We start from the raw sequence: 16,061 nt of genomic DNA, 5'->3' as shown, positions 1-16,061 counted from the left end.
TCAAACAAACAAACAAAAACCTTGTATTACTCACCTGAAGAGTGTCAAAACAGAGGTGATTCCAAACATATTTAAGTTTTCATCTTCACATAATAATAATTCTTTGTTCTCGGTAGGAGCACTGACTGCTTCTTCATCCAGAAGAACTAGTAAGACCTTTACAGTATCTCTGCCACAATACACAGTGCCATGGTTTATGGAATGCAGCTTTGGCTGAAAGTAAATGAAATTAAAGAAAACATACTATTGAAAAGAAAAAAAAAAAAAAAAAAAAAAAGAAAATAATAAAAAAAAAACACAGATAGTATATCAGCCCCAAAAGTAACCTGTATCAGCAGAAGACGGGAGAATCTTTCAGCTCTGGTGAGGCCGCACCTCAAGTACTGTGTTCAGTTTTGGGCCCCTCACTACAAGAAGGACATCGAGGTGCTCGAGAGAGTCCAGAGAAGGGCAACGAAGCTGATGAGGGGTCTGGAGAACAAGTCATACAAGGAGTGGCTGAGGGAGCTGGGATTGTTCAGCCTGGAGAAGAGGAGGCTCAGGGGTGACCTTATTGCTCTCTACAGGTACATTAAAGGATGCTGGAGCGAGGTGGGTGTTCATCTATTCTCCCACGTGCCTGGCGACAGGACAAGGGGGAATGGGCTAAAGCTGCTCCAGGGGAGGTTTAGGTTGGATATTAGGAAGAACTTCTTTACCGAAAGGGTTGTTAGGCATTGGAACGGGCTGCCCAGGGAAGTGGTGGAGTCACCATCCCTGGAGGTCTTTAAAAGACGTTTAGATGTAGAGCTTAGGGATATGGTTTAGTGGAAGTCTGGTTAGTGTTAGGTCAGAGGTTGGACTCTGTGATCATGGAGGTCTCTTCCAACCTAGACGATTCTGTGATTCTGTGATCTCCTCCCCTTTCCCAGGAAGCATTTATGGAGTAACCTGACTACAGGGAAGATTCTCCTTCATCCCAAGCAACTATTAGAGTTTAGGTCATTGCCAGCTGGAGGCATACACTGAAGAGCATGTCACACAAATTTTCAAATCTGTAATGAAACCATACAGCAGAAATTAATGTATTATTTCCTCACAACCAATTTGAGTGCTGTGGGGCACACAAACTTACTAGAGAAGTCCAGCTCCTGTAACTGAATCTGCAAAAGTAGTTGGTTAAAAGTGAGATTTCCACCAAGATTTGACAAGAGGCACAATCCCCTATTGTTTGGAACAGAATGAATTCCTCAGTTTTCCACAAGAATCAAGAAGTCCTTAAAGAAAATAATAATCCACATCTGGAAGTGTTCAACACTACAGCCGGTAGATATAGAACTTCATAGCCACAATGGGACTGCAAGAATTGCACGTTTGCAGCACTTCTCTTTAAAATTTCTAGGAGTTCTGTAAGGAAATTTAGTGCTAAATACACAGTAGTAGGTTTTAAAAACTACTGGCTTTCTTATTTACCAATACACAGAAACATATAGTAGCCTGACTTTGTTCAGGACAGGACAGGCAACAAACTGCATTTATCTAATCAGTTAACTGCTTTTAAACACAGTCTTGAAAAGATCAAATTCTATTTCTCTGCCTATTTGATTACATCAATTATGTATGTAGCTTTCAAGAAACCATAGCAACACATGTCAGTCAGTTACTATAAGTTATAATCAATAGCTAGAAATAGCAATTACAGAAATGGTTGTTATACTTGGTTTTTCAAATTTGGCTTATTTCAGTAACATTTAATTTCCTCAAAATTTATTCTGAACTTCTTCATTACATCACCACATCACAGATTTTTATAAAATGTCATGAGTGTCATGGTAAATTTGTCTTAATAAAAAAAGTATGAGTTTGGAATCAGCTTGACTGATTATACACAAAGAAAATATAATAATAATCTTGAGAGTATAGCATAACCTCCTAACTGCCAAATGATGACCTTCAAAAATCTCACGTTGTACTACAACAATAGCTTGGTATACTTACCATGGACTAAAATTCAATTGTCCAAATACAATAGAACTTTAGGCAAAACAACATTCTCTGCCACAAAAATCTTGTTTGTTATTAAAAATCATGGTTCAAAATATTTTTCAATAAAATTATTATTCATCTTTCAAGGGTAGTAACAGTTATCTACTTCAGACTATTCTGTCTAGTTCCAGAAATGCCAACTGGATTCCATTTGCAGCAGTGAGTTTTTCAGGAAGAAATTAATCACAATTCCTATTAGTCACTTATGAAGGCTTCAACACAAAGTTGTGCTTCGTTCTGCATGAAATACTGACTTTTTCTATAGCTCTACGTTCTTATAAAACAGATATATTCAGGAAAACTGAGCACTGATGTAATTTGTTCTCAAAGTAATAAGTCAACCTCTGATATACAAAAAAATACCCAATCAAAAAAATAACTTATTCTGAATACAGAATGAGTTTTGTGAAAATTGTAACATTCTTGTTAAACAAAACAAAACGGTATATAGAAAGCTCAGCAGAGAGTATTAATCTTTGCTGTCCTGAGATCTTAATGAAACTATACAGATGTTCCAGTTTTCCTATATGGCTCAAATTCATTTGGAAAACTTAAGGAAATTTTTCATTTCAAAATCAACAATGGCAATCTGTATTAGTACAATGTCCATCTACAGAAAGCTCCAATAAAGTCTGCAATTTGATATAATAGCTTAACTTTTGTCTATGCTTCGAGAGAATACTAGATTTCTCAAGCCAACCAGCATACCGGTCATATCCAGACCACAGTCATCTGTGACAGCTCTCAGTTATACTACATGTATGTTGCATACAGATATACTGTGGTGAATATGGTGAAAAAGATTAGCTTAAAGCCCTTCATCCTCTGTTGTATACTCAAGTTTCTTCACAGAGAAGAGCTATAGTAGAATCTTCCCATTCACAAGCAGATAGATTGTTCCAACAATTGTGAAAAATTTCAACATAAAACCACAGACTCACATTAACATAAAGTTCATAAGCTGCCTGCAGTTGCCCATTTTCAGAAAATGTTAGCTTCATTCTGTTCTTAATGGAATTAAGTAATTCCATGTTTCCTGGCATCAGGATACAATCATCTATCTTCTGCCCCTACAAGGATACTGGTAAACAATTCTACACACTTATTAGACTACAAACTTGACCTATGCAGAACAATAAGAAACATGAACCACTTTTGGTATTGTTGGTAAATCTTTCTGAAGAAATGAAGTCTTATCAGAACAGCCATACAACCCAAATCTTTTTCAGAAAAATTTATCAAGCATCCAGGTAGTCAGGTGAAGACAAAGAGAAATAATATGGCGGTCAATTTTTCAGATCACACAAATAGAGAAAAACACAAAGACACCAAAGGGAAAATGGGAAATGATAGATTCAGAAAAATGAGGATGCTGTTCAGTGGAAATACATATTTAAACCAATTGAACTACTCACTAGTCTCTGGCTATTTTATTTCTTACTAAGAAGCAAAAGCATATTGGGGAGTCTGATAAAAATCTGTTAGAAATCCTGTTACTGTGGGGTAATTCCAGTGATTTGACAATACAAAGCATACTAAGAATATACACACAATCAAAAAGTCCAGAAGTTTCAAAAAGTTTCCTAGACAAAAATACATGATGTTAAACAATATTTTGAGTAACCGTTATATAAAATACAGGTAGTTGACATCTTCATTAAAAAAATATTCTAATATAAACCTGAGTTGATACAAAGTACAGAAAATAAGGTATTTAACCTTATTTTAAGTTTCTTACCGTTAATAATACTTGACTCTGAGCTAATTAAAATCTGTGTATTTTAATCAAAATTATTGACATGTTCTCAAATCTTAATTACACTTTCATTAGCACTGTTTTTGCCTGGAAACATAATAGCTCTACTACCTTTAAATTTCAGTGAAATTTAATAGTTATAAGTATTTACATTCAGAACTGCTGCAAGAACAAATTAAATTTTGAAGAGTACTTGATTTACAATTTTGATGTAGGAAGTTTAAATAAAACATCTTTTTGAAATCCACACCGTAATCCTTAAGTATAAGTCTTTCAGGAATTTAAAAACCACAGCGCAGAAGAAATGACCAGGAAAAGAGATAATGTTCTATATAAAAGTCTTTTAAAAATAAAAAGAAACAAAACAGGAGACGGACATTTGCTTTCTTGTAAAGTTAAATAGTAAGAAGAACAAAAGAAGTCCCATTACCCGTGTTGGACTAACTCCAGTGGTGCTGGCAGTCAAGACTTCATGTTGTGAATCGATAATATTTTTAATCTTCAAATCCAAATCTTGTACAACTTCCTCTACTGCCTGACAGAAAGGATCCCCATTGCTTCGGCCTTTTATCAAATGCATCTTCACTGTTGACAGAATTCGCCCCCCTGCGATTCTGAAAATAGGCACGAGGTCATCTCCACATTAATCTTGGCAGCACTTTAGTATACCTATTAGTGTTGAACATAGCCAGTCTTCACAGTTAATCAAAACTCTTCAGAGAACAGCTTTGATCTTTTAAATCAAACAGCAGTGTAGTAGTATTGTCCAACACATAATAGCTTGCTTAAGAAAAATAGAGATTATAAGAAAAGGTAATGAATTCAGCATTTGTAATACTCTGAGCTGCAATACAAAACTAACTTTTCCATGAAGTTCAAAGAAAAGTACTTTCTTTAAACCTACAATTTCTGTTTTGCTCATAAACTGTTAAGTGTGAACAAAATGATTCGCTGGAACATAGATTCCAATTTAACATCATATTATGTTTTTGAGAGTTTTGTGCTTCATGGAAGTGCTCTAAAACATCAACATGCTTTCAATTACATTTAAGTAGATAGTAATTAGACTAGATGAACATTATTTTTTGCCATAATGCATACAATATTAATCCTCTTTTTCATCAAGAGAAAAAATACCTACAGAAAATAATGTACTATTTTAATTATGCAATATCCAACATCAAAAATACAAATAATTTAATATGATGGATATAGGAGCTGTATTTCAACAATTCTTTTGGAAAACACCTTCTCATCTTATGAGTACACCTATACTATAGGTTGAGACTGTTCCTTGTTATTTCATTGTCCTGTAGCTTGAACCATCCACACTGCATGCATAGACTACTTTGGGGATTGCTTTTGGATTAGAACTACCAGGTCTCTCCATCAAAACTCTTGAGCTATTAACAGAGGATGATCCAATAGGCAGTATAGAGAGAACTTCACCATGTTTCGGTCTTCAGACTTGCAAGACATATAACAATGTCTATAACAATGGAAATATAGCAGGCTCCCAGGTAAAGCATACATGTATTATCCTGAGTACGCAAAAAACAAACAAACGACAAAAAAAAAAAAACAGTTCTGGAATAATCACAAGAATACCCAAAGATCTTGGAGTCTACAGAATGGCTACGGGATCCAAGGCTCTTGTAAGAGTGTGCCTTGAATTATCTCTGACTTGGTGAATGAGGAAAAGCAGTTATAATTCCAAGAACTTCACTGGCCATTTATAAGCACATCTTTCCTCTCAGGTATTGGAAGTGCTGCCCTGAACAATACTGCTCAAACTTAATAAATCAACAAGAGTGAGTATAGTCAGTCACATCACAAGAATGGAAAATCTAAGTGTTAGGAGTTGTGAATTGTTCAGTGTGCAAATGTAAAGTGTAGTGAATAGGTGCAAAAGCCATATAGAGATATGAAGATAGGATTCCACTACCACGAATGATGCCTATGAAGCAGGCTAAGCAAATGAGTTGGGGATGACAGATCCTGTCTCAGAGATCACAAACAATATAAAGACACCAAATTTGTCTTGACTACTTTAATTAGATAATAAGGAAGTGAAAGACAGATTAAATCTCTTGAGCTTAAAGCTTAATTTTTTCCAGTAATTACACTAATGATGACTATATTTTAATCATTGATTACAACAAAACTCAAACGTTAAATTAATGTTTCAAAAAATCTAAAAAGATCTCCAGAGGTGTAAAACATTCAAATTAAGTGAGAGACTATGTTTTTACCATTACTTGAGTTTGGGCAAATAAAAAGCAATGCAAGAATCATCAGCTCACCTACACCCTAATGCATCTCTTTCCCAAAGCTCTTTGAAGTTGCTTGCTGTTTGGAAACTTTATCATCAATTCTACAGCCTACTCAAAACAGGAACACATCATCCGGTCTGACAAAGTTGATTATAATAAAGATTCCCCTCAACCCACTAAGCAATCATTTATCTTCTGTTTAATATCCCCTATATCTAAGGGCTTCATTATTTTCCCATGACACTTGGTTTTTGATTTCATTCCCTTTCTGTTTGTTTTCTCAACCTTTTCAGTATCTGGTACTCTGTACTTTATTTTATCTCTAATTTATGTGTTCATTGATTCCCTGTCCTTTTACTTTTTCATTTACGGAGTTACTTTCACCCTTGAGCACCAGCTGATACACACGTAATAAAAAGGAAGAAATAACATCATAACAAGAGGCCCAAAGGATTCATTCTTTAAAAATCTCATTCCCAGAAAAAAAACAGGCAGAAGACTGTGTTCAGAAGATACCTGAACTGAAATTAGAGATTGAGACAGCGCTCAGGAAAAGTGTCATATACGTGTGCTTTGTCCTTACAGGGCATTTAATTTATTATCGCTGTTGGAAACAAGACCCTGTGCTTGTGAATCCTTCTTTTGAAGAAGTATATTCAAATTTTATATCCTTAAAAACATGTAAATTCTCTTCAGTGACAGCAGTGACTCTCAAAAAATGTAATGAAAACAAGCAAAAAAAACAGCATTCCAGTCACATTTGTGACAAAAACTTTCCAATGAAGTTAGAGATGTTTGTGATGCTAAGTTCAGTTATGAGACTGATTTCCTGTCAGAAGGTTTTTGTGTGTGTGTGTGTTGTGTTGTTTTTTTTTTTAAACCAGTTTTGTAAAACCGAAGTATGTCAGGCACCAAAAGCAATTCTGTTCATTCTGAACTCTGCTCTACGATTTTTTCCTCTACAGTCTCTCTACTTCAAGATCTATTGCAGTAATCCATCTTCCTTTTCCAAATAACCTACAGTTTCTTTTTTTGGAATTAAAGAAACATTAGCTACTTTACATCTAATAATTGTATACTATGGCCAAACCTAATGAAAAATATAGGCCATTAAATCTTGCCTTCAACAAAAGACTTACTAAAGTTTTAGTTTTATTTATTTATTTTTAAGAGTTAGGTTTACAGTCCAAATCAAAGTAGAAATGCACCGTATTAAGTGTAGCCTAACATTATCTAGGTCAGACAGTTTTGGTTTTACTATACCATGGGCTGTACAAAATGACTTCATATTTATTCATACATCCTGAAGTCTGAACTACTATTGGCACCTGTGGTAGAAATTGTAGATACATCTATGATGCTGCAAACCACACCTCTGCCAAAAACCACAAAGCAATGCCAACACCTTTGATACTCTGCATGCCCTTGCCAAGAGTGAGGTGATGGCTAACTTTTCAACTTCCTCCACGCTTATTAGCTCCTGCTTAATTCTCCTAAAAGGATACCTTGCAAACTCAAAGACAACTATGTTTTCTACACATTAAATTCTGAAGTGGAATTCTAGAATTCCTCTTCGTGCTGGGAGCACCTCCATCAAATGAAATTCTGCCTGTCTAGATTCATGATCCAAAATATAAAATAAGTGGGTTGGGCTTGAGAAGAACAAGGACTAAACCAGAGGAAAACCAGTTTGTTTATATTGATTTCTGTTAAAATACATGGAGGGAATGGTGCCAGAGACCTTGCTGTTTTGGATTATTCTGGCTTAACAAGACTCCTGGTAAATAACTTGGAAGCCCTGAAGTTAATGTGAAACATTTTTGGCTTTTCTCCAGGTCAGAAACAGATATTTCTACACAATTCTCAGCTTGAACTTTTACAGATTAAAGATTATTCAGTTCACATTAGATTTGCAGGCTTGGTTAAACAGATAAACTTTTGCTTTCCAGAAGTTCAAGCACAACGTATGCACTTAGCCAAAGGAAAGTCACCATGTGAAGTCTCTCTGCACACGGGTCAAGAACCATCCAGATCTTAAAAAGGATAGTTTACAAAAATAAAAGAGAGAGAGAAAAGGAAAAAAGATGGTGGTGTACCTCTGCTCCAAAAAACACAGTTCAGTCTAACCACAAGAGAATGAAAAGTTCAAGAGGAAAAAAAAAATCATTCAGTGCAAGTTGTCAAGAGGTAAGAAGAGAGCATTGCTGAAGAAAGTTCTGCCTCAGAGATGCATACAAGAACTCTAGCCAAGTCTCCCGATGCTTCTTGCCAAACTGTTTTATTTCCCTCAGCACTAAACTGACACTTTCCAAAATAATACCCTCAAATGAAAAAAGCATTGTACTAATTGAGTAGCATCTGTTCCATCAATACTGCGTGGAGCCTACAACTCTAGGACAAACAAGCAGGTGAAGTGATTGACCAAAGCTGCCTTTGAAAGCCAGGTTCAGACCCTTCTGCCTATAGAAATCTTGAGGATATCCGTATCAGTTCCACAAATTTTGCATGTGTGCTTGTGTGTGTGCATATGTAATATATACGTTATGGGTGTGCATATATATATATATACATGTATATAGATGCTGGAAGAAAAAGAAATATATATTATTCTATATATAACAACATTGGACTACTTAAGATAATCATTTCCTTAATTTTAATGCTATGTGTAATATGTAACTCTTGATTACCTTGCATTTTTTCCTCTAAGGAAAAAAAATTGTGATAAAAACATCTTCTATGTTTATTTTTTTGCTTCTACTGCCCAATGCCAACTAAGGATATTTGCTATTAGAAGTAAAGTTCATTTAATCTCTTTTTCTCCCCATATTCCTTCTTCTTTTCCAGGAAAGAGTTCCAGTTCCCCATCTGATATACACAGAACTAACTGGAGCAAAGAAGAGGAAAAGTTTATTCATACTTCAATTAGAATTTATATAAATAGGCCAAGACATAAAATGCTGATCTAATGTGTGTGGATTAGTTACTGAAACACTGTGCCATAGCTTACACCATTTTACATCAGGATATGATATAGCAAAAAACATTATGTTGTGAGTTTCTTCTTGTTAAAATCTTGAATACATTTATACATTTATAAAATGTTGAATCTACTTTTTTGGTGCTATTTCATAAATATCTTACAGCGTACTACAGAAAGCCCTAACTGACCAAGTCTTATAGCTTCAAAATGTACAGTCAGGCCAGTCTAAGCAGGAGAGGCAGGAGAGGCATTCTTCTGAAAGTTATATATGCCATCTACAGTACAGACTGAGATGGTTAGGGCACTGTCCAATAGAATCTGTTCAGTGGTAGAAGAATATCATCTGTCTACCAGAAACAACAATTAATTGTATCAGAAAACATTTCAAGAAACAATCATCTTGAAGGTGAATTTATAAATTAAACAATAAATGTAACAGTTCTATTTCCAGTGATAAAATAAGTGACCTGAGCAACTCCAGATCCACTAGTAAGACTTCATTGTTACTAACGTTAATAGAAAGTTTACCTAAAAAATGAGGTTGAAAGGAAAATGTGGTAAAAACAGATTTATTTTTTTTTGGGGGGGGGGAGGGGGAGGGAGGAGGAGGAGGGAGAAGTGTGGGTGGGGACACCCAATGCTAAACTACTCTGGTACATCACTCTTCTATAGGTTTTTATTTCCTGAAATACTTGATGAACTTAAATACACTGTAGAATACCTGGTGTAGCACTAGATAGTAAATGTTTACATGAACTAAATAGGACAGAAAACTATTAGCTATCTTGCAATTCCTAACAGCTAGAAGGGCAGCAAAGGCTTGTTTTGAATATGAAATTACATGGACCAAGTTATCTGAATTCAGGTAATTTTTGCATCAGCATAAGGTAAGACTTTTAATTCTTCTTAATTCTGAAACAGGAACACAAAACCTTGAATTCAAGAATAAACCTGGTACATTAAACCAAGTAATGCCATTCCTCTAGGACAATAGAGACCTGGAGAGACCTTGTCCCCTTCCAGTTAGTATGCCTGCTAACAAGATTCCTCTGATGTTTCATTCAGATCACAGGCTGCTGACATGAAATATTCTAGAACACAATGCTTCAGTCTCACATCCTTGGTCTTTAAAGTCATATTATAGGAGGGATTTCTATCAAACCCAGTTAGCAATAGACATCTGTCAGTTAATACTATGACAGATGTTGTAAAATAGCAATTGTTTTAAACCCTAGCAACATAATTTCCTGTTCAGACTCACAAGTAACAATATTTCTTTGTTCAAAAGATATGTACTGAAAGAAATGTCAACTAGAAAACCCAATGCTATCTTTAGCTATAATAAAAATAACCAAAGATAATCCAGAGTAATTATAAACATTAAAACAAAGCAAACTTTTAGAATCAACCACCTTGCACTGACTGGCAGGGAATTTTCAGACACAAAGCCTAGATCCAACGATACAGTGGTGATCTTCCACCGAGTGGACTCAACTGACCATCAGCATGGCTGGTCCAGGACTGCACAGTAAATCCACAGCAGAAAGGAGCTAGATCGAAATATTCCTTCCTTTCTTTGATGGCCTGCATTATTCTAGCTGTTGAAACAAAGAAGGTGCCCAAAAAACACCATTACCTTCTATTACATAGTCCCACTTAATTCTTTTATTTTGTGCCCAAAACAGTTAGGACAGAAGGGTGAGAGGGAGAGGGGAAAGCATGTGATCACACAATTCAAGACTATGTTAATATATGCATCTCAGGTGACTGAATTAAGACTTCACAGGAAGCCTCTAAGTGTTTAATTTTAGACTTAATGTTCTGTTAACATTTTTTAAATTAACAAGTTCCCATATATTTTAGATTAGTTGACCTCCTGTGTAGCATGCTCTAGGTGACCCTGCTTGAGCAGGGGGGTTGGACTAGATGATCTCTGGAGGTCCCTTCCAATCTGAACCATTTTGTGATTCTGCGATCACTGTCACCTGTTGGCTAATTTTGACCATTGCTGATCCTTACCATCAAATATTTAACCAGGAAGACTTGTAAAAGTAATCTAAATGATTAATTAGATTCGTTCTTATGAACAGCTCCAGATCATAATTTCAGAAATAATAAATTAGCACTTACACTTCTGTAGATTCTGACAGAAGTGAGGAAAGCATACAACAAAAACTTAACATATTTCCTTATTCCCTTAAAAAGTTCCCTCCTGCCTTCCTTCTTCCAGCAATTCTCTACACGCTCTCTCAACCTGGGAGGCCATCGTCCATTCTCAATTCTCCTGTGACAAGGTGACTGTTTGGAAAGTCTGCTTAGGAACAACTATACAAGAAGTGAACAAGGCTCTCAAATAAGACAATTCTTACTTTCTAAATTCTATCCATTTTTAGTATCCTGCTTCTCAGCAGAGTGTAATATAAAATACCTATGATGGTTAAGTTTTAATAAGAATTGACAGAAGGAATGGCTTACTATCATCAACATGAACTAGCACTAAAAGAGGAGCATACAGTTCATGTGGGATTCATCTCACCTGCCCTGAAGACAGAGAAAAACAGATGTCTACATTAAGATAAGAATAAATCACATGCTAGAAATGTTTTCTTTGCATCAGTGCTTCTAAAGGGAGGTTTTAAAAATAAAAACTACAATGTAAAATTTGTACAATTGAATAAATCATATCTTCTGTCTCTGGTTGTTTCTATTAAAAATATTTTCAGATCCTGAGCCTGCTTATGCCCTTTTGCTTTACATCATGTGTCCCAGTCCTATCTATTATCTAAATTTCTTTTTTAAAACTGTCTTTTCTTATGGTGAGGTAGCTAAATTGTATTTAAAAACTAACTGTATGCCTTGTGTATTTTGCTCTTACTGAGATTATCAAATAAACAAGCTTCTCTGCCAACCTAGCATCTAAATGACATCAACAGGAACTCTTCTTACAGAACTGGGGCACTAGTGTGCAAAGTTAATATGATGCAGAAGCACTTTCATTTATTTTCTGGAAATACATCTTTTGCAGAAAAAAGACTAAAGTAACATAAAAAAAAAAAGAGTTGAGGATATGGACAATATTCAAAATCTGATAAAAAGCAGAACAGACTCATGAAGCCTATTCCAAGAACAGGAAAGAATATATCAAAATTCTATTATATTAGGTTCAGCATTTTTACTTTTTCATTTCAACTGCTCTAAGAGGAAAAAATAGATGACAAATGTAGTTATCTAACTTATGTAGTGGGTAAAAGTGTCTTGAAACAGATTACAAACACTTAGTCATCATGGGGCAGAGGGCAAAATCACAGCCTTTTTGTTTATTATAGATTTAGGAAGGTACTTTAGAATTTAAGAACTGAATAGATATCTAATATTTAAACTGTAAATTAGATGAAGAGAGTAGCAAAATAATTATATTCTCAAAAAAAAAAAAAGATTTAAACTAGAGTTTCATCTATCAGGGTAGAACAGCTGTAGAAAATAAATCTAAAAAGCAATACAAAGTATAGATACTCTTAATAGAGTAGTAACTGTGCCTTTAAAGCCAACCAATATTTTCGCTAAGTATGTTGTTAAAAGAAAGAGCAGTTCATGTTAGTGTAGATTTCAAATTTTCAACAATAAAGTTTTTATCAGTGAGCTTATCTATATTTAAAAAATAACAGTAAAAGAAAGTAAGAAGTATATCAAAATACTCATACTTTAAAAACTTCAGCTCAAACAATGAACATTTATGCCTTAATACCTAATTTTTTAAACCATACAGAACTACATCGATGGTGAAAATCCTTTGGAGTTTTGCAGGTTATTACATTCACACCAAAAAAAAGCACAGAAAAAAAAAAATACTTTTCCTTAGTATTTTTCTATGTTTCTACCATCTCTTTTGCTAGATTGCCAAAAATGTCTGTCTTCAGTATCTTCCACCAAGCTAAAAACAACCCTTCCTCAGGAAGTGTCACCGTCTAAAACATTTGGTACCTTCTCAAGAATTTACTGCCAAAAACAGAGTTGGTGTTCTCTCAGTGTCTGCTCTCACCAAGATTAATTTGGGGTATTCTCCATACCAAGCAATGTTCCTCAAGTCCTGTGATGTAGCTACTAAAAGACTAAACAAGTATTCTTCTCAGAATAAGACTATGATGAGCAGCCCTGCATGTTCCATGTTACAGTCCCATTGTTCCACCACAATATATCCAACTTTACAGTTGGACAATATATGTAATCACATATGTAATATGTAATCACAGTTTCCTGCAATTTTCTCAAAGTTATCAGGATTGGAATTATGGGCAGGAAGCTGCCATATTAGTTCTCAAATCTGGATTAAAAGAAAGCCAGGGAAACAGATGAACAGTTTATTATCTCTATCATGCCATAACAACAAGTTCCTTCAGTGAAGTCCAGTACTGATACAAGTGCCATAGAACCACAGTCTACGTGTCTTCACTTTAATAATGGGAATATACTTGAACTTCTACATCTAGGACATAATGATCTGTGTATTCTCCAGCACCAGCATGAATTATGAAGTTAAAGGACAGCAGATTACAGTAATCATGATTTAATTAAATCCCAATAATAGTATCGTACAATTGGAGCACTTAAGATACCACACTTCCACTGTGACGTCATGAGTCAGACTTGCCCTTGAAAGAATGTTTGAACTGATTTGTAATTTTTTTTTTCTGTTTTCTTGAAAAAAAAATCTAAAACATTCTCAATATTAGGTTGAAATGTATTACAGAAGACAAAATATATCAGTATTTCCATTATGAAGTTAAATTCTTGAGTAAAGCAGAATTTGCTTCAAAATTATCTTGAAACACATTAGACTAAGTGGCAGGAATTTTCAGGGAAAATATTTCAAGAGTCCGATTGAAACCTAAGTTTTGTTCTTATAATTTCTTTTTCTTACATAAGCCTTTCTGATGTTTTATTATTTCTTTACAATGCAATAATATTTTTAATTAAATTACAAGCACAATGTTTATTAACATGGTAGAATGGTGATATAGTCTAATTTGTGTCATTATATACGTAACTTTCACTGTAAAGATTTATAGACCAAGATATACATTTTCAATTGTTCTATAAATTAAGACACTAAGAAGGTTAGAGCATCTAAGTTATTAGTCTTTTGCTTTGCAAATACTCTATACAGTGTAAAGAGATTCACTCAGTTAAACATCGAATAACAAGTTAGGAAGAATACAAGCTCCAAATGTGGTTACAGAACTACAACTTCATTGGTGAGACTGACAGCTGGAGTGCTGCAAAAGATGAATACAAGCTCTTCAGAAATACAGGTAGGAAAGACTAGGTCAGAGAGTGCCCTTTTTATGCAGGAGCAGCTCAGAAGAATGGAGGACCTCTTCCATGGGACAGACAAGAGACTGGTTGAGAGCTTGTGAATTTGGATCAGAAGAGAGACTAGTAAGTGTGTCAGCGTAATTGTTTTGGTACTGATCAACCAATCAATGTTAGAAAATAGGCAAAGTATTATTAAAGCAACTCTCAGAGGACTCTATGTCATAGACCCTGATTTTTGTGGGGAACTTCAACGCCACCCTGGACATCTGCTCGAAGAACATCACAGTAGGATACAAGAAGTCAAGATTTCTAGAGGGTGTCTGGGATAACTTCTGGGTGAAGGTACTAATGGGCCAACCCCAGTTACACAGCTGGGTCCACTATTCACTAACAATGAGGAAGTGACCAGGGATGCAAAAAATCAATGACAGCCTTGGCTGTAGCTATCATGACATAGCAGAGTTCAAGATGCCGAGGTAATAAGGAAGGCTAGCAGCAGAGTATAGGGCATTGCTTTAGGGGAGCAGACTTCAGCTTACTCAGTGAACTGGTATGCGGACTCCCATGTGAGACAGCTGAGATTAAGCTGATATTTCATTAAAGACAGTGTATTACAAGAACAGGAACAGTCCATCACTATACTTAGGAAACTATGCAGAACTACCAGTAGACCAGTGTGGCTAAACAGTGAACCTATGACAGAGCTCCAGTGTAAAAAGGCTTTGCACAGAATGCTGAAATAAGGACAGGTTACAAAGAAAGAATTTAGAAACAGTACCTGGGTATATAAGGATGGTGTCAGGAAAGCCAAAGCTCAGCTTGAGCTGAGACTTACAAGCAACGTTAAAGGAGCTTCTACTGAAATTTTGCTTTAACACACTGAACAAAGAGAATGGGACGTACTGAAAAGCAGATGATTTTACAACAGCAGACAGATCACCAAGGCAATCAGCTCCAGTGCAGGCACATTCTGCAACAGAGCAGGAGTCTGCAGTGCACAGGGAGGTTTCCTGAGCTAGGGAAACCCTAGGGGAGCGCAGAGACCCTCCAGGAGCTGGCAGCCCTCATGAGAGCAGCTTGAGGCGTGGCAGGACCAGGAGTAGCAGTGGCCACCCCTACATGTACAATAGGCAACCCTAGGGAGCCAACACAGGAACCCGAACAGAGCTCCCGAGGGAACACGCAGCCCTCCAGGCCTCAGGCTGCAGGGTGGGCCAGTGTCTGATGGCAGCAGTGAGTACACCTGTGGGAAGTTTGCTCAGGTAGAACTGCTCGGCCAGAGGTTCAGGAGAAGGTGGGTAGGCTGAGGAACATCAGGGAATCAGAAGAAGAGAACAACTGGTAGAATCATACTCTACCATCCCAGAAACGGGTGCATCGGCCAGTGACAACACAAGTAATGAAGGATCCCCTACCCTCTTGTTACCAAGCAGAAGGAGAGGACCTATGAGACAGGGGGCATAGAAGCAGGTTTCTGCTCGGTGAGGCAAGCAAACCCCCTCCTTGCCTACCTCACATTCCCAGGCACCCATACAACAGGTATGAGGCTCTGGAACTTGATGGATGGGCAAACAATGACATGGACAAAGGTCAATCCAGGTTGGAAGGGTCACCTAGGGCAAGTCAGCCTATTCCTGCTATCAAAACCCTACCTAGGCCCTAGCTATACGCCAACTGGGCCCAAACCATAGGGAAATCCACTGCCTCCCAG

The 16,061-nt window shown here is 36.2% G+C and overlaps 1 protein-coding gene across 2 annotated transcripts in view; it reads right to left on the bottom strand.

Annotated features, from left to right (window-relative positions):
- Positions 1-16,061, bottom strand: part of PARPBP (PARP1 binding protein) — a 52,670-nt gene that overhangs the window by 15,861 nt on the left and 20,748 nt on the right. Inside the window, exons 7-8 of one of the 2 annotated variants that reach the window (XM_084531241.1) lie at positions 4,212-4,395; positions 35-243 (exon numbers count right to left, since the gene is read on the bottom strand). In XM_084531241.1, the coding sequence (XP_084387367.1) occupies positions 35-243; positions 4,212-4,395 (393 nt within the window). The remainder of the gene's footprint in view (positions 1-34; positions 244-4,211; positions 4,396-16,061) is intronic. The other variant, XM_084531242.1, reaches the window with a different exon arrangement.

The sequence above is a fragment of the Aythya ferina genome (assembly GCF_964211825.1).
Source record: "Aythya ferina genome assembly, chromosome: 1".
In the NCBI taxonomy this organism is placed as follows: Eukaryota; Metazoa; Chordata; class Aves; order Anseriformes; family Anatidae; genus Aythya; species Aythya ferina.
This window is presented reverse-complemented; position numbering and strand designations above follow the sequence as displayed.